This window comes from Erigeron canadensis, chromosome 9 (assembly GCF_010389155.1).
Source record: "Erigeron canadensis isolate Cc75 chromosome 9, C_canadensis_v1, whole genome shotgun sequence".
Classification (NCBI taxonomy): domain Eukaryota; kingdom Viridiplantae; phylum Streptophyta; class Magnoliopsida; order Asterales; family Asteraceae; genus Erigeron; species Erigeron canadensis.
In genome coordinates, this window is record NC_057769.1 from 2,218,473 (window position 1) to 2,235,531 (window position 17,059).

At 32.1% G+C, this 17,059-nt stretch overlaps 3 protein-coding genes and 1 non-coding gene across 4 annotated transcripts; all 4 read left to right on the plus strand.

The window, feature by feature from the left end:
• The first annotated feature begins 296 nt into the window (after positions 1-296).
• Positions 297-3,600, plus strand: LOC122582705 (homeobox-leucine zipper protein HOX11-like). Its single transcript, XM_043755130.1, has 4 exons — positions 297-630; positions 1,261-1,625; positions 2,931-3,010; positions 3,114-3,600. The coding sequence occupies exons 1-4, from the start codon at positions 297-299 to the stop codon at positions 3,367-3,369; spliced, it is 1,035 nt and encodes a 344-aa protein (XP_043611065.1). The 3' UTR covers positions 3,370-3,600.
• Positions 3,601-5,985: 2,385 nt separating this feature from the next.
• LOC122581852 (thioredoxin-like 3-1, chloroplastic) lies at positions 5,986-7,368 on the plus strand. The gene is made up of 5 exons (XM_043754158.1): positions 5,986-6,408; positions 6,575-6,649; positions 6,789-6,855; positions 6,960-6,977; positions 7,155-7,368. The coding sequence occupies exons 1-5, from the start codon at positions 6,098-6,100 to the stop codon at positions 7,251-7,253; spliced, it is 570 nt and encodes a 189-aa protein (XP_043610093.1). The 5' UTR covers positions 5,986-6,097; the 3' UTR covers positions 7,254-7,368.
• Positions 7,369-8,825: 1,457 nt separating this feature from the next.
• TRNAS-GCU lies at positions 8,826-8,907 on the plus strand. Its single transcript has one exon. It is a non-coding gene; the product is annotated as a tRNA-Ser (tRNA).
• Positions 8,908-10,113: 1,206 nt separating this feature from the next.
• On the plus strand, positions 10,114-13,747 carry LOC122581895 (activator of 90 kDa heat shock protein ATPase homolog). Its single transcript, XM_043754212.1, has 3 exons — positions 10,114-11,275; positions 12,959-13,038; positions 13,424-13,747. The coding sequence occupies exons 1-3, from the start codon at positions 10,403-10,405 to the stop codon at positions 13,515-13,517; spliced, it is 1,047 nt and encodes a 348-aa protein (XP_043610147.1). The 5' UTR covers positions 10,114-10,402; the 3' UTR covers positions 13,518-13,747.
• Positions 13,748-17,059: the final 3,312 nt, after the last annotated feature.

Consider the following 17,059-nt stretch of genomic DNA (forward strand, 5'->3'; position numbering starts at 1 on the left):
AAGAATTTATCATTTTTTATACTTAAATGAATAATTTCAAAAAATAATTTTTCTCCGTAGTCATGGTATGCAAATGCCACCAATACAGACGGTACATACCCCTCATTACTTTATGATCACTTTTAAAAAGAAAAACCAATAAATTAAAAATTAAATTCTATATACGTACACACTGTACCCTAAAACCCTATTTATATAAGTCTCATTTGTCCTTGGATATATTTCTTTCCCATCCCATATGTCACTACTACTACTACTACAGATTTTTATTAAATTCTAGAGAGAGAAAATAAAATATGGAGCTTGCTTTGAGTTTAGGTGATACTCCAAAACCATTTTCTACTTCTAATTTATTGGATCATCATACCAAAAATCACAACAATAATGATAATATTATCAAAGATTTAGGGTTTTGCATGGGCTTATCATCAGCCAACAAAAATCTTCAAACTCTTCATCAAGATCATATTCATTTCAAAAACATGTTGTTGACTGAAGAAAAAAATGAGAAAAATTCTTCTTCACCGCCGTTGCAACTTGACCTCCTTCCTTTCTCGCCGGTCCTCCGTTCACCACCACCACCACCGGCGTCGACTTCTCATCGGTCCTTCCCATGGCTCTCAAAAAACTGTAAAAATCCTAACTAGTTAACTTTTTTTTTTCTCTATATATATTTCCCATATATGTATAACAAAAAATATATAATTGAATTGGCTTAATTATTAATTCCAGATTATATAAATGTTTGTCATGTACTTGTTTCTTTATACCAATAATAATAGCTAAATGATTAATTACTATATATCTTCTTGGGGTTACTATAAGTCTATAAATTGCTATTATTAGTATAAGAGAGTGAAATTTATAACTTTAAAAACATTATGATATTTGTTTCTTTTTTTGAAATAAGTAGTCTTTAATTATTTGTACCCAAATATTACTATAATTTACTATTATTATTGCCTTTCTTGGTATTGGTATGAAAGTTTTTTTCAAAAAAAGAGAAAAATATTTTGTAACTTTGAATATTTTTCATGAGTCTAAACATTACTTGAAAACAAATATTTTTCTATAATATGCAATTATTGGTATATAATTAAAATGAAATTTTTTTTGCTAGATATTTTAAATACTTTATAGTAACTTTGAAAATATTATGGTTCTTTTTCTTGTTCTTGATATAAAGCAGTACATGTCACAGATATTTATAAATCTTGCATCACAAATTTTAATTTTTATACTATCTTGTTTTTGTTATAGTGATAGTTGAACCGGGTTCACAAACCAAACCGGTGAAGGCAATGGCGGCACAATCTGATCAAGAAACCGGCGAAGAACCGGTGGCCGGAGATGAGTCATCACCAAACAACAGCAACAGTGGAACGTCGTCGTTTCAGATGGAGTTTTCAACGATATTCAATAAAGGTGGCATATCATCTTCAAGAAAAAGATCATCAGACTTAGAATTAGCAACAACAACAGTGAATGATGTTATTTGTGAAAGAGCTTCTTCAATGATTAGTGATGATGATGAAAACGGGTTGACCCGGAAAAAGCTCCGACTCACCAAAGAACAATCTTCTTTTCTTGAAGATAGCTTTAAAGAACACAGTACCCTTAATCCTGTAAGTCTCTTCTCTCTAGAATCATTTGCATGTTCATAAAGTCAAAAGATTTTATCTTGGGATTATAATGTACAAATTACTAGCTAGTTTATTTGACAATTTATATTATTTTGAACTATTTTTTGGTTCCATTTTAATTTTAAAAGTATTTGTCGGTCTAGGAAAATGTTTAGTGTCCTTTAGACTTAGTTTAACATTTTTCAAGAACTCGTTCTAAGCAACTTAAGATTATGTGCATTTTTTTTAATATCCGCGCGTTGCGTCGACACTAACAAATTAAATATAACATGTTTTATGTTGATCGTTCAATTCAAAGGTCATTTATAAGAGTTTTGTTATATGTGTGTGATAATAGTTTTTGGGGTTGAAATTTTTTAAGGGTATTTTAGTCAAATTGTGTATGTGATATATAGAAGATGTAAAAGAAGAATGGGTATTATAGTCTTTTTAAGTTCTTAATTACTTAAAGAGCGAGGGTCTAGTTATAGATTATAGATATAGATTATGAAAGTGTATGTTTTATTTTTCCTTTATACCTCGAGTGTAGGAATTGTGTTTTGTTGTTAGTATGTTTTATTTTTGAAATCTTGGATAAATTATGATGGGTTTCTATAATTTCATTGATCCATATAAGATTTGATATCTATGGGATATCTAGGATAAGTGTGATTTTCAAACTCATGATTTTACATGTGACTTTAAGCTTTAAATTTGGTTAAAATCCAACATTTCTAGATATATATTTGAATTTTCAAGATAATCCTTGTGTATGTGCATTAAAACCTTAAAAAGAAACCAATGGTCCACACTTGTGTGATCATATTTTGGAGATGACAAGAATGTATTCCGCCAAAAATCCATAATGTCTATCACATATTTCACACACTACATCAACAAGTACTAGAGAAATAAATGATTTGGGTGTAGAATGGAAAGGAGTAAATATCCGGTGCTACTTTGTCAATTACCATATGTTATGTTGTACTAGTCATTGATTATATGTCTGTGGGATGTATTATAATAGTCCGACAAACTTGCACTATTTTAACCTTAACTTTATATGAATGTTTAACTTTATGACATGATAAATGTTGCATCTCATTATGCCATGTATTATCACTCTCCATCATGCATTACATTTGCTAGCTATATAAAGTTTAAGATTTTTGATTAATTCAAATTTAAGTTCGTTCAATAAACGTATCTATACAAGTGTGTACATTACTAGAGAGATGTTTTCATTTTTAATGTCAATTCTACATAAAAATGACACTTGTTATTTATTTCTTGGATAACTTTATGCAGAAACAAAAACAAGCTCTAGCAAAGCAATTGAATCTACGTCCAAGACAAGTCGAAGTTTGGTTTCAAAACAGAAGGGCAAGGTACATCAATAGTTATTGATCTTTTTATATTCTCACAAACAATCAAAATTTTATGAATTACCAGTTAAAAAGTATATAACAAGTATTATTATACTGATCACAGGACAAAATTGAAGCAAACCGAAGTCGATTGTGAGTATTTAAAACGATGTTGTGACACCCTAACAGAAGAAAATCGAAGATTGCAAAAAGAACTTCAAGAACTACGAGCCTTAAAGACTTCTCAACCATTCTACATGCAAAGACCGGCTACCACGTTAACCATGTGTCCATCTTGTGAACGAATCGCTACCACTACCACCACCACTGCTGCAGCCACTCCTCGCCAACAGCTAGCCACCGGCGCTAGCCACCATTAGTAGTACTATAAACACGTCAAGTATTTTGTTTTGGCCCATGTGTTTTTGACTAATTAAACAAATGAGAAGGAAGGGAAATTAAAAAAAAAAAAAACCATAGAAATGCAATTCGCATGCTTGCATATGTAAATATAAGATTTTGCCTTTTTTTGACCATATCTTTATTTGTTTTTCCTTTGTTTCTTTTCTAGATTAGGGAGCTGCTTTGTCTCATTATATTAGATGTTAAGGTTTGACTAAGAAATTAATATTATAAAAAAATAGATGTTTCTCCTTTTGTTTTTGACTATTTGTTATTGTTTTGTGTCACTTATCCACAATACTCGTATATATTAACTGATTTTCATTAGTTATATATACTTACAAATTAAAAAATAATGAATGATTATCTTAGTTTAAACTATGTTTAATTTGTTTCTAGATGCATGTATCATGTATGGATGATGATCCAATCAATTACCATGAAATTGAATGTTCAACTACTGTTTGGTGAGTAATAAAAGATGTAATTGATGCAGTCAATTTTTCAAAAAATACCAACCTTAAAGTCGCAAACATTTTAATTGCAAGTATTCACTTTCCAAAACTTTTTTGGGTCTTCAAAAAATTGAGTTTTTGAATAATATATCTGAACTTTGTATTCTCTCATTTACTCGAAACTAATAAATTTTTGCTATAAAGTTGTCCATACGAATAATTTACTATATTGAGTAATTTTGAGCATATAAATCAACACAATCATCATACTAGCTGGAGACTTTTTGTCAACTATCATTAACTCTAGTTGTTGAACATGAAGTGTTTCATTAATACATTTGTTAGCATTGTATTGATCATAAAACCAAACTTTCGAACAACATTGACCGTTTTACAATTATTACTATACTCGTAACAAAGGAATTTCTACGAAGAATTCAGTACTTCCAAAGGTACATGTAGAGTTTTATTTTAAAGTTTTTTTCAGAATCTGCGTTTACCCGTTTACCCGAAAGTTTTATTTCGCATCTGTTCGACAACCAAAGATAGCTCACACTTTTGAGTACTTTATTTATTTGCAAAGTGAAAAGACATATGTTCCTAATCTTCCATACTGTCCAACACTCCAACAGCAAAGTTACCACGGCACACCATGGTGTTTGGTGTTCCTGATCTTACATTCGTTCTTGAACACAAACGAACATGAACAAGCCATTTTGTTCTTTTATCCGTTCGTAAACACAACATTATATTCATTTATCTATTCATGAACCGTTTATTAAGTTAAATAAACTAACATGAACAAGGTATTGTGTTCGTTCGGTTCGTTTACAGCCTTATCAGGAAGATGCTAGTAGTAATATATATGATGACCTGTGCTTAATTTACTGTATTGTACAATATAATAAAACATATTTGGTGGTGTATCGTCAAAAATTAGTACCGTAAAAATCATTCCTTATTTCAATATTAATCTTCATTGATGTTTGCCATAATGCCATCTTAAACCCAGACACGCATGACGACATGCATCAAATGGCAAGTCATAAATAATAAATAATACTCCTTATATATTAATCATGGAGTATATATTTGTATATCTGTTCATTGTTTTGCAAATTTATACTAATCGATTCAGAAATCGAAAGCAAAGATATGTGGGCTTTTGAATATGGAGAGGTGCCCTGTGAAAGACTTCACAGTTTAACATGAATAAATGGGCCATGCAAGAAATTGGGTAAACTTAACAACGGGCTCATTAAAATGTGATGTAATTAAAACAGACAATAATTACTAGCTGAAAACTTTGGTTTTAGTTGTTACTGCCTTCCTGGTATTATTTTTAACATGCAAGATGTACATTTAGGAAGCATCTGAATATGAAAACTAAAACATCGCGGATAACTAAGTATCGTTCTGGGCTTTTAAATATGGATAAGTATTCAGACTCCAGTAGATGGGTTATTATGGATATATGGGCCATCTACAAAGTAGGAGCGAGGGAACCATTAACAAGCCCATAGGCTCCAAGTGTAATAATAATAATCTAAAATCAAGAATGTTTGTTAGCCTTTTATATTGTCATTAATGTTCAATATAATTTTTTTTAAAAAAAAACCATAATGGTTCTTGCAGACTTTCTGTATATATAGCAATTTCAACTTAGAAAAGGAGATATAAGAAAAATTGCAAATTATTTTTAACCTTTATTGCACATACAAATTGTGAGTAATTTATATTTTTATTTAAAAAAAATAAACGAGTAAGTATCAATGCACAATTACATATTTACAAAAAAAAAATAAAAATTATAATATATAATTCATAACCACTTAGTTGATGGTAGTACTTTTATTTTGAGAAACCTTTGTAATATGATATTTTTCAGTTATACAAGACTCAAGTTTAATATAAGTCAACTTTTCAAAAAATTTCATTAAAGCCAATAACTTTGTTAATGTTTGTAAAGGGGGAAAAATATCTATTTTGGGTTGATTAAAGTTATGGACCCAGAATTTATATGAAATTCAATCTCCAACTCATCTTTTGGATAAGCTTATATTCTTTCAATTTTCTACACTCCCCCCTTTTAATTCAAGAAAATTCCCACAAGCCAACAAATCCTTAAAACTTAAAAAAAATTCTCAAATATATTTCAATAAGTCTTTTCTAGGCCTAAAATATCTTATCTTTTCAAAAATTTCATATTCATAAAAACAAGCAAAAAAAATACATAACTAAAAAAGAAAAAATGTCAATTTTATCTCCAAATTCTCATCTTCTATATAGAGAAGTCCATCACAAAGATCAACAACAAGCACAACAACCAAATTGGAGCAATGGGTGTTGCTCAAACTTGATAAAAACTTATGGGTTTGGTTTTGATGGAAAGAAAATGGATCATCAATGGAAGAAAACCATGAAAAGAGATTGTAAAGTTGAAGCTTTGTGGGACTTTTCAAGGCCAGCTTTTGTAGAAATGGAACCTATTAATGATGTTGAACATTTGGAACTCATTTTAGAGAAAGCAAAACAAGCTTCTCAACCCATCATCATTGATTGGTATATATATTCTTCTTGATCACTTTGTCATGTCACATATTAGCTTTAGATAGTATATAATGTGTACGAATTATCGGCTCATATGAATTAGTACTTGCGGTCATGTATTGGAAGTTTTAAAGATTGTGGGTAAACATGCAGAGTGAATTGTTGTGTTTTTATGTAGGATGGCTGCTTGGTGCAGAAAATGCATTTACTTGAAGCCTAAGTTAGAGAAATTGGGTGCAGAATTTGACACCAAGTAACTTTCTATAATATACAAACAAAGATTATAGATTTGTGTTTCCTTTTGGTTATGTTGCATTACATGGTTAGAAAGCTACTAGTTATCAGAGGAATTAGATGCTTAACATGCGATTAACATCTGAATTATTGAATAGGCTCAAAATTTACTGTGTGGATGTGAACAAGGTGCCACAAACGCTTGTGAAACGTGGAAACATCTCTGTACGTAAAGTTCCATAACGTTAAATTACATGAAAGCTTCTTGTTAATTTTATGAATGAAACATACTTTTCTTACTAACTGTGTTGTATTGTTGTTAAATGCAGAAAATGCCAACAATTCAGGTGAGTTTTATCTAGATTTTTTGTGTCGTATCTCCGAAAGTCCCTCCAGTGGGCCCATATGTTTTGCGGATGTGGTTCACAATTGAGCTATGCTCAGTTGTGTTATAGAGAATGTACTTTATGTTTAGTATACAATTTTAGTCCATATTAGCTAAATGTTGCATTTAATTTGTGTAGTTGTGGAAAGACGGGGAGATGAAAGCAGAGGTGATCGGAGGCCATAAAGGGTGGCTTGTGATAGAAGAAGTTAGAGAAATGATTCAAAATAATGTATGATTTTCGGTCCTTTTTACCTGCAAATTCTTGCTCATATATATATTTTCAAATCATACAAGTAATACCAAAGCTTATGTATAGTTCTATTCATTTATCCCATTTTGTTTGCAGTAAATGCTCAACAAGTTTTTTCTATACTAAGTACTATATCTACATGTAATAGTCATATCATAAAATGTGATTTTAACACAGTCTGCAGTTTACGAACTATAAGCATATCGACCAAATGAGCTTAAGACAGGCTCTAGTTTTTCACATTTTGTCAATTGACAATGATACGTTAATAGTTTGATACCTGCTTGATTCTTCATTAAGATGTGAACTATATTTTATCCATTCTGATGTTTATATGTTTGGCCTTTACCACTTATTAGAGGTGATAAATATCGACTTATTTACCTATAAATGGGACAATTTGGGTGCTGCTGTATCTTTAAAGTATATACTAACTTTTTCTTTTGAAAGGTTTAAGCTAAAAACGGAATAGGTCAAGTAAGTCGTAAGTCTTCAAAACGTAAAAATATTAATTTGCCCCATTAACCTTGCCCATATCACCAGCTCTACGTTAATCTTGTTTTAACTATGTGTATGAAATTAAACATATAGATTAAACTGACAACGGTAGCGGGTAACCTAATGAATGTAGTTGAGGGACATTCTAATGAAAACTCAGATCCAATTTTCACAAGCATCAACTTTAGGATCAGACTCAAACATGCAGTTCAGTTGGTTTTTTAGTAAAGGACTTCAAGAATGTGGTCCCGTCGTCAATATGGGCAAACATTCTCTTTATTGTACCATTGAATCAGTCTAGAGCAAAGCCTAACATTTCCTTCCATATGTCCTTATAAGACGGGATGTATGAACCGTTCAGCATTGGCATTATTAGCATTCAAGAGATCAGATAGTCTTGCAAAATGATCAGGAAGGATTGAGCTAGTGTGAAGGCCAAGAGAACTCTGCTCTAAATTGATTAAAAAGACTAATTTGCAAATATGTTTTTAAAAAAGTCTATTTAACGATATATTATACAACTATTAACATATTAATATTGTAAAATCGAGATCAAATGAGAAGGTGAGGTGTCGTGTTCAAGGTCGTTTAATAACTCGATAGTCGAGATGATGATCAAGTAAGTTTTGTTTGAGTTTCTCCAAGTTCTAGTTTTGTTTGAGCTCCCAAGTTGAAATATAGAAACAAGTCAAATAACACATGTTACAAGGCATAAAAAGAATGGCTGTTTCCATCATCAAAGCCATTTTACAATACTATTTACATATACTGAAAAAAGGTTAAATACAATGAGAAAAGGTTTGTATCTTGTTTGCTCCTTTATCAATTTTGTGAGTAACAACTGGAAAAAGGTTTGCATCATTGCTTGTGAACTTGATCCTAAAAACACATAAAAGTATACTCATATACAACCCCTAAATATATACGAGTATTAATTAACATGATGATATGGGCATGTAGAAGTGTTTTTGTGGTGCCAAGATTAGCAAAAAGAGAGTAATGATTGACTTTGTGTTTTCAACGGTATATAAAAATAAAGCTATGAGAGGTAACCATCAAGACGCTTTGGCCGAGTGGTTAAGGCGTGTGCCTGCTAAGTACATGGGGTTTCCCCGCGAGAGTTCGAATCTCTCAGGCGTCGATTATTTTTTATTTCCTTTTCCTGGTCTTGGACTTTTGGCAAAGGGCCACATCAGTTTGGGCCTCCAAACTCTTTACCTTTTTGGCAAAATGTCTGCTGGACTTGATCAGAGATACGCCTGAAAAATATTTTCAGGACGGGTTCAAAACTAAAATATTAATATTATGCGGTTTATTATCATATAATTAATGTTTACAATGTTTTAAATTACACTAAACAACACTTCTATTCTAGTTTTGATATAAAGTTGAATGTTTTTTAACTCTTGAATTAAAATTAAGTGTTATAATTTAAAAAACATCATTAAATCTTAACCTTTCATTTTAATTTAGTGTTCAAGATCATCAACTTATCTCAAAACCCCCCACCATGTCTGATTCAATATTTGAAGTTTAAAGATAACGTCCAACAACAACAACAATAATGATATCTAATTTCACCATGTTTGATTCCATCTTAGAAGTTTAAAGATGGCGCCCAACAACAACCACAATAATGATATCTAATTTTACTATAAACAATATAGTGAATACAAAAATTGGATGTAAATAAGTTTTACCACTCACGTTTAGTGAGTTGACGTCGATGGACCTTAGCTCAATTGGCATGGAAGTCAATGCTAAGAAATTCTCTATCTTTTGGTAACCAGGGTCGATTATTGATATTATTACCAATAAATGTGTCGTTGTGCCTACAGCTAGACATGTTATTTGGTTTTCCCTGGATATGAAGCAACTCGGGACGCCTTAAGATTTATGTGGGTGAATTGGACAATTAAAGAGTGACTTTTCGTCAATAAATTGTTCTGTACGAAATAACTTGATGATTGTGTTTGGATAATGACAATTATCACCTAATGTTTTTCGCATGCCTAACCATCCACCAATAATATTTTGTCATGTCATTTCATATCTTTTTTATGCATAACCAATGACAACAATGACTCTATGTCTCATCTAATTATATATTTTTTTTATTATATAACAAAAACAAAAAATTAAATATCAAATCATTTATCTTTCTCAAAGTTTTCTCAATAATGGTTCCTTTATTCTCTAATGTTGTTTTCATGCCTCTCATATGATGAGAGTGTTACTGCTAAAATGAGATAGGCCTAGTCCACGCCTCTATCATTGTCATCATCCTTTGTTGATCATTCAAAAAAAAAAATTTCCTTTACAAAGTGAGTTAGACTCATTAGATAGTTTACCAAACCACGACCACCCATTCAACTCAAACCCAAACCAAACCCAACCCACTCATCTTCTAGATCCTTCCATAAGCCGGTACCCCCAAATATTTTAACTTTCCATAACAGATCTAGGGTTTCCATATTCCCATCTCTCGAATCTTCTCCTACTCTTTCAAAACCTCTAGATACACACATACACGCACAAATACATACATATATCCTCCCTATATCCCTCACCCACAAACCCCAACTCGCCGCAACACTTTTTTCACACACAAATTCACAATCTTGCACTAGACCCACATGGCCAAATACGGCGAAGGTGACAAAAGATGGATTGTAGAAGACAGACCAGATGGGGCCAACGTACACAACTGGCACTGGGCTGAAACTGACTGTATGCAATGGTCTAAAGATTTGCTATCAAAGCTGCTTTCTGATCACACAATTCTTGAAGGTGAAGGTAATTTGTTTATTAAGACTAAAAAGATTGATAAAATTGAAGGGGAAGCTTATGTTAATGTAAGAAAAGGGAAAATAATACCTGGGTATGAATTAAGTTTGAAACTTGATTGGATTGGTGAAGTTAAAGATAGTAATAATGATAAATCTTTGTTAATTGTTGATGGGGTTGTTGAGATTCCGTACATTAGTGATGAGAATGCCGATGAGGATCCCGATATTCGGGTTATTGTTAAGGATGAGGGGCCTCTTGGAAGGAGGTTGAAAGATGCTTTTTTGGTTAAAGGGAAAGAATTTGTGTTGAAACAAGTTCGGGTTTTCGTTGAGGCTATGGCGAAAGGTGGGCCAGCTAAGGAGGAGTTGGAGGTTAAGAAAGTAGGCGCGAAAAGCGTGCAGGTGGCGAAGGAGGCGACACCTGCAGCGGCGCCGCCTGCAGCGGTGAAGAAGGTGGAGGAGAAGAGGAAAGAAGGGTTTAAGACGATAAAGATGAGTGAGAAGTTTAGTTGTAGGGCGATGAATATGTATGAGATATTGATGGATGAGAATAGATGGAAAGGGTTTACGCAGAGTAATGCGAAGATAAGTAAGGAAGTAGGTGGTGAGATTAGTATTTTTGATGGGTCGGTTACTGGGTCGAATTTGGAGTTGGTGGAAGGGAAATTGATTGTTCAGAAATGGAGGTTTGGAAACTGGCCTGATGGGCTTCATTCTACGGTAAGCTATTCGATTTTGTGTTGTTTAGATAAGATATGGACTGGCTTTTTGGTTTGCATGCTGTTAAAAGATATACTTGTGCTTGTTGATTGTTTACTTATTGATGTTTATGCAACTTCTTGTGTTGTATGTTTAATTGTTTATGTGCATGTAACTATGTATATGCAGATAGTATGGATAGTTTAACAAATATGTTTTCAGTGTGCATATGTGTCTAGATGTTAAAAACCTATTAGTTACGTACTCTCGTTCTACCATAGATAAGTTCAATTTGTACTAATAATTAGTATTCTTGCTCCTATCAGTGAATTGCTTCTTTTGGGGGAATTTGAAAAAGATATGATATGGATCAGGTTTTGGAAGATTTTGCAGTGTCTGGTAGCATCATTTTGATTAATGTGAAATAAAAAAAGAAAAGTAGGCTGATCTTGGGGATTTAGCGATTTAATTTGTTCTAATAATTAGAGGGTGTTTGCTATTGCCTTATCAAAATAAATTTTGCTTTTGTGAAAATAAATTTTGCATTTTCAAAATTGTGTGTTGAAAAAGCATGTATGTACATGCTTTTCCAAAACTATGTTTTCATAGCAAATAATCACTTTTCCATCCAAACATTTTTTTAGGTTATATGTGTTTTGCAAACGTAATAATCAAATATTCACTTTAAAACGTAATCCCAAACACCCTTTTAGTTACCTTGCAAATAATCTTTTCTAGATACATATCTGGGCTCCCTCTATTGTGGATGTTTGATCATATTAGATCGATAAAAAGGATGAGTCAAATAGTTCATTTTTCTTGATCTTAACCAGGCAAAAGTTAGGGTAATGGTATGGAAGGATAGTAGGGTCCAAATGAGTTTACTTCAATTAATGGTTATGTGTGTCACATGGTTTGTAGGTGTATAGATAGTGATGGTTAAATGTGATAGTGTAATGTTAGTTCTATAGTTAGTGATGATTAAAGTGTGATAGTGTAATGTCCGTTCTTATTTCAAAAACATATGCTTGATGCAGTTGTTGAACCAGGTGTTGAAACTTAATACCATGTATTAGTGATCTCATCAAATGTTTTGATGTTTAACACCTTTCAAGTGTAGAGGGGAGTTTTGAGGTCTGAAGGAACGATGTAGTGATTTGAACATATTTTTGTGGAAGTTGAAATTGATCAGCTAGATATATAAAAGTTGCAGTAATCTTTTAAGGGATGCTGTCACATATGGCAATTCTAACTCCCACTGATTTTTCTTACTTGTGCTAAGGAAGTAATGATTTGAGCTTAGTCGACAAATAAGTTGTCAGTCGATATGACCGAAAGAAAAAAAAAGGAATGTGATTCTTAGGTGGACATGTATTTCTTTCTGCCACTTTTTTTTTTGTTCTTATGGCTGTTTAGGAATTAACGATTGATATTGAACGTATTATTTTTCTGCTTGTTCTTTCCGCAAGTGTAATGGCACTCAAATGGAGAATACAGAAAAGAAAAACTTGATTGTTAACTTCAGCTTCTTGCTTATGTTTGTGTAATAAAGTGGGTCTATGTAGATTATCAGCCTTGTATGTTTTACTCATTGAAGTTGATGTTTTACTTTCTTGTCATGTTCAAAGAAATGATAAAGTCAACTCCATCATTAGCTGATTTTTATTTCAATAATGTGTGTCTAATTCTCTAATTGTTCTGCAGGTGAGGTTGGTTTTAGAAGAGCCAGAGCCTGGCGTGACAGTCGTGAAGTTGACACAGACTGATGTCCCGGAGGAAGACAGGTTCATTTAAGATTTTATCTATTTTATTTTCAGCAGAGGGGCCGGTCTTAGCCCTTTCATCAAAACAGGCCAACATGTGTTGTTCTTTACCTAATCCAAAATAGTAAAATGGGTCAAAATTTCGTGAAAAAGTAGAACATGCCAATTGTTTCAATTGATCAACTGGTTCTTGCCAGAGCTCATTCAAAAGCTTACATCCTTATTATATCTAAAAGAAGTTTTGGTTGTTTATATGCTACGTAGATGCCTTAAGAAATATAACATGATTCCAGCTTGTTCTATGTCCTGGATTCAGTATATCTTGCATTCTGCCTTCCGGTTTTGCTACCTCTACCAAGATTTTTTTTTGTGCTGCACACCTTAAAAAATCATTCGTCTAATGCAGGTATGGGAATTCAACTGTTGTGGAGAACACCGAGAGAGGATGGCGGGATCTAATCTTTCACAAGATAAGGGCAGTTTTTGGGTTCGGTGTTTGAAAAGCTTCCGATTTTATTCTGTTGGAATGTAGAAGTATCGAGTTTCGGGAGTAATAAATTTGGTTATTATGGGCTGGTTACCCTGAATATTACTGGGTACATCAACGGTGTGTCAAATTATCTCTGTGTCAGTCTGAACTTTATTGTTCATGATATACATTCTGGTTTGAATACTATCGAGTCGATTTTGTTGAGTGGCTAAATGTATGTTAGGCTTTTCTTGTTTTTCATTGTTTTATGTTTTTGCTGAATGTTATTACAAGTTTTATGAGAGGTTTTAAAGCATTGAAACAAGGTATGAAACAAAACCAACTTCCAACGAGAGTGATGCATGTAAAAGATCCAGTACTTTGGTCTGCAAGTAGTCGTCTTAAATGTGTTAGTTGCATGAGACTGACGATAAGAGATGTGTCTCAGCGTCGACGAGAGAATTGCTGGGATTTCATCTCAATAGAACCTTAGAAAAGTAGATGAGGCTGCCTAAACTTTTATCTTTGGATGGAACTAGTGAACCAAATAAGTATAATCGCGAGCTACAAATGACCGCTAGAATTATTCGAAATTTAAAAAAGAAATGAGAAAATAAATAACCAGTGGAAATGTCATTACGATAACAATAACGAGTAGAGATTTATGAAAGCAGTCAACTTATATATACAGAAGAAGGAAATACGGAGTAGCATACTAACATTCTTCTCTATGTTAAAAGGAGAGTAATACACTTTTTTTTTTTGGAAAGGTGCATAATGGAACTTTTTTTTTATGGAAAGGTAAGGACAATGGGCTAGCAATGCCTAGCAATCCATCAATAATATACTTTTACATCATTTCATGTTTATCATGTTTAACCCATGGCAACTATGACTCCTTATATTCAAATAATTTACTTTTGTATTTTTAAATATATTTTTAACAACTTAATAACCAACAACATTCATCTTATTAATCATCTTACTACATTACGACAATTAAAAGGTTGAGATCGGCCACGATTAGCCGTTTAAGCCGAGAGACGAAAACCTTGAGATCGAGACTTGAAGATGCGGGTGCGAAAGATGGAAGTGATTTTTTTGGATCTATGATGATTTGGGTGAAAGATGGAAGATAAAAGTGAAATATGAAAGTGTTTTTTGGGTGAAAGTGATGAAGATGTTAAATTAAGTAAGGGTATTTTTTTTTTTTTTTACAAAAGCTGGAACGGTCAAAATATTTAAATAATATACCCGTTACCTTTCAACGGTCACTTTTCTCACACTTCAACACTCCATGCCTAAGCGAAATTTTTTGCCTAAAGCCTCTATGCTTAGCCCATGCCTAAACCTTGGCGGCGATGTTTGCTGCTAGGCATGGTCATGCCTAGACCATTGCCATCGTCTTAAGCAGTAATAGGATTGATGAGAGGCGAAGTAAATGTAGATAGCATGACACAAAGATATTTGATTATATTAAAGAAAATGATATTTAAAAATAATAATAATAATTTAGTAGTAATTTTATCTTTTTAAAGGGCAACAACAGATAAATAACTAATACCCCACACGGATGCGACCATGTCGAATCAACTCCTGATAACGCTCTAAAGGATTTGCTCTCTGTGTTAGATGTGTATAACATTGTTATAACTCATTCGCCACATTTGTATGTAAATATTACTTCTCAAAGAAAAAATGACATTGTTAAAAATTGACTACTTTGCATAACACCCCAATGACAAGTAATTCTATTAAAAATTGGATCTTGACAGTTATTAAAATAAAAAAGAAAATGATATCTTTCGGAAAAATTACTTATGATTGGTTGGAAAGATATTCAAGATATTCAGTTCTTTGTAAAAGATTGTTGAAGAAATTTACGTTGTTTATTAGTAAGATACATATTTATCTATAGTTGTTAGACTCTTATGAGCCACGAGTTGACTCTTACGAATCGAGTCCGTTTATACCAAAAACGAGGCGACTCGTTGGGTGACTCTTTTTTCTCCCAACTCTTACGAGTCGCGATGTAATTGTGAACGAGTCAATACGAGTCACAAATTTATGTTTGTTTTAGTTCGATAATATGATTATATACCATATATCATATTTATGCTTACATTATTTTGTATGTTGTGTATGTATTTTTGATCATTTTCGTATGAATTTGGAGATAAACCGTAAAATAATGACTCAAAAGTATCAAATATGTGATATTTTGATAATATATTAAGATAATCAACTTATTATTTGTTTATAAATACGTCACATATATATAAATTATACAATATTATGTAGTATATAAAAATGTCCTGACTCTTACGAGTTAAATCACGAATCAAAAATCAGGTTTTCGAGTCGAGTCAAAAGTTACGAGTCAACGACTATGTATTTATCATTTTTCCAAACAAAAAACCCACCAGAACTAAAAACCAAAACTCATTTCCCTGCCTATATAAATCAAAGAGTTAATTACTGAAATGGTACCTCACGTTTGCGTCATATTACTGGTTTCATACCTTTCCTTTCGAAATTACGCTAATCATACCCAACGTATGCAAATCTCCACTCGGACCATACTGGAGGTTAACGCCGTCAGCTGGCCGTTAAAACCTCCCCCATGTGACTTGCACGTGAGGGGTAAATATGTAATATCGCGTTTCCTAATTACTGAAATGGTACCTAACGTTTGCATGATATTGCTGGTTTCATACCTATATGTTTCTTAATTACTTAAATGGTACATAATGTTTAGTTATTAATTTTTTTATATTTTTTTTAATTTGTTTTATTTTTCTTTTATAAAAGTTCTTCAAAACTTGTTATAATTTAATGAAAATAGTCAAAATGCACCTATAATCCACTAAAAAATAATACCAAATAGTTATTTCATAACAAAATATAAGTTTTAAAGTTCACGAATAACCAAAAATAGTAATAAAGTATCATAAAAATAATTTTTTAAAAAAATAAAATTTTCTTTTTTAAAAATTTCGGAAATACCGCAATGGTAATACCAGAAATATCCAGGAATACCAGAAATATCAGCCGGTATTTACGGGTATTTAAAACATTGCTTTAAGCTTCATGTCGCAGTAAATACTGACTTGTATTTCTGGTATTACCATTGCGGTATTTCCGGAATTTTTTTAAAAAAAAAAATTTCCTCGCAAATGTTTTTTAAAATTATTTTATGATACTTTATTGCTATTTTTGGTTATTCGTGAACTTTAAAACTTATATTTTGTTATGAAATAGCTATTTGGTATTATATTTGAGTGGATTATAAGTGTATTCTGACTATTTTCATTAAATTGTAACAAGTTTTGGAGAATTTTTATAAAAGAAAAATAAAACAAATTTAAAAAAATAAAAATAAATTAATAACTAAACATTAGGTACCATTTAAGTAATTAAAAAACATATAGGTATGAAACCAGCAATATCGTGCAAACGTTAGTTACCATTTCAGTAATTAGGAAACGCGATATTACATATTTACCCCTCACGTGCAAGTCACGTGGGGGAGGTTTTAACGGCCAGCTAACGACGTTAGCCTCCAGTGGTCCG

Bases quoted from the DNA above. Each gene is read 5' to 3' on its own strand.
- LOC122582705 (XM_043755130.1), top strand. From the start codon at position 297: ATGGAGCTTGCTTTGAGTTTAGGTGATACTCCAAAACCATTTTCTACT. The intron at 631-1,260 runs GTAAAAATCCTA...TTTTTGTTATAG, and splicing joins CCCATGGCTCTCAAAAAACT to TGATAGTTGAACCGGGTTCA. The intron at 1,626-2,930 runs GTAAGTCTCTTC...AACTTTATGCAG, and splicing joins AACACAGTACCCTTAATCCT to AAACAAAAACAAGCTCTAGC.
- LOC122581852 (XM_043754158.1), top strand. From the start codon at position 6,098: ATGTCAATTTTATCTCCAAATTCTCATCTTCTATATAGAGAAGTCCAT. The intron at 6,409-6,574 runs GTATATATATTC...GTTTTTATGTAG, and splicing joins CAACCCATCATCATTGATTG to GATGGCTGCTTGGTGCAGAA. The intron at 6,650-6,788 runs GTAACTTTCTAT...ATTATTGAATAG, and splicing joins GGTGCAGAATTTGACACCAA to GCTCAAAATTTACTGTGTGG.
- LOC122581895 (XM_043754212.1), top strand. From the start codon at position 10,403: ATGGCCAAATACGGCGAAGGTGACAAAAGATGGATTGTAGAAGACAGA. The intron at 11,276-12,958 runs GTAAGCTATTCG...ATTGTTCTGCAG, and splicing joins CTGATGGGCTTCATTCTACG to GTGAGGTTGGTTTTAGAAGA. The intron at 13,039-13,423 runs GTTCATTTAAGA...CGTCTAATGCAG, and splicing joins GATGTCCCGGAGGAAGACAG to GTATGGGAATTCAACTGTTG.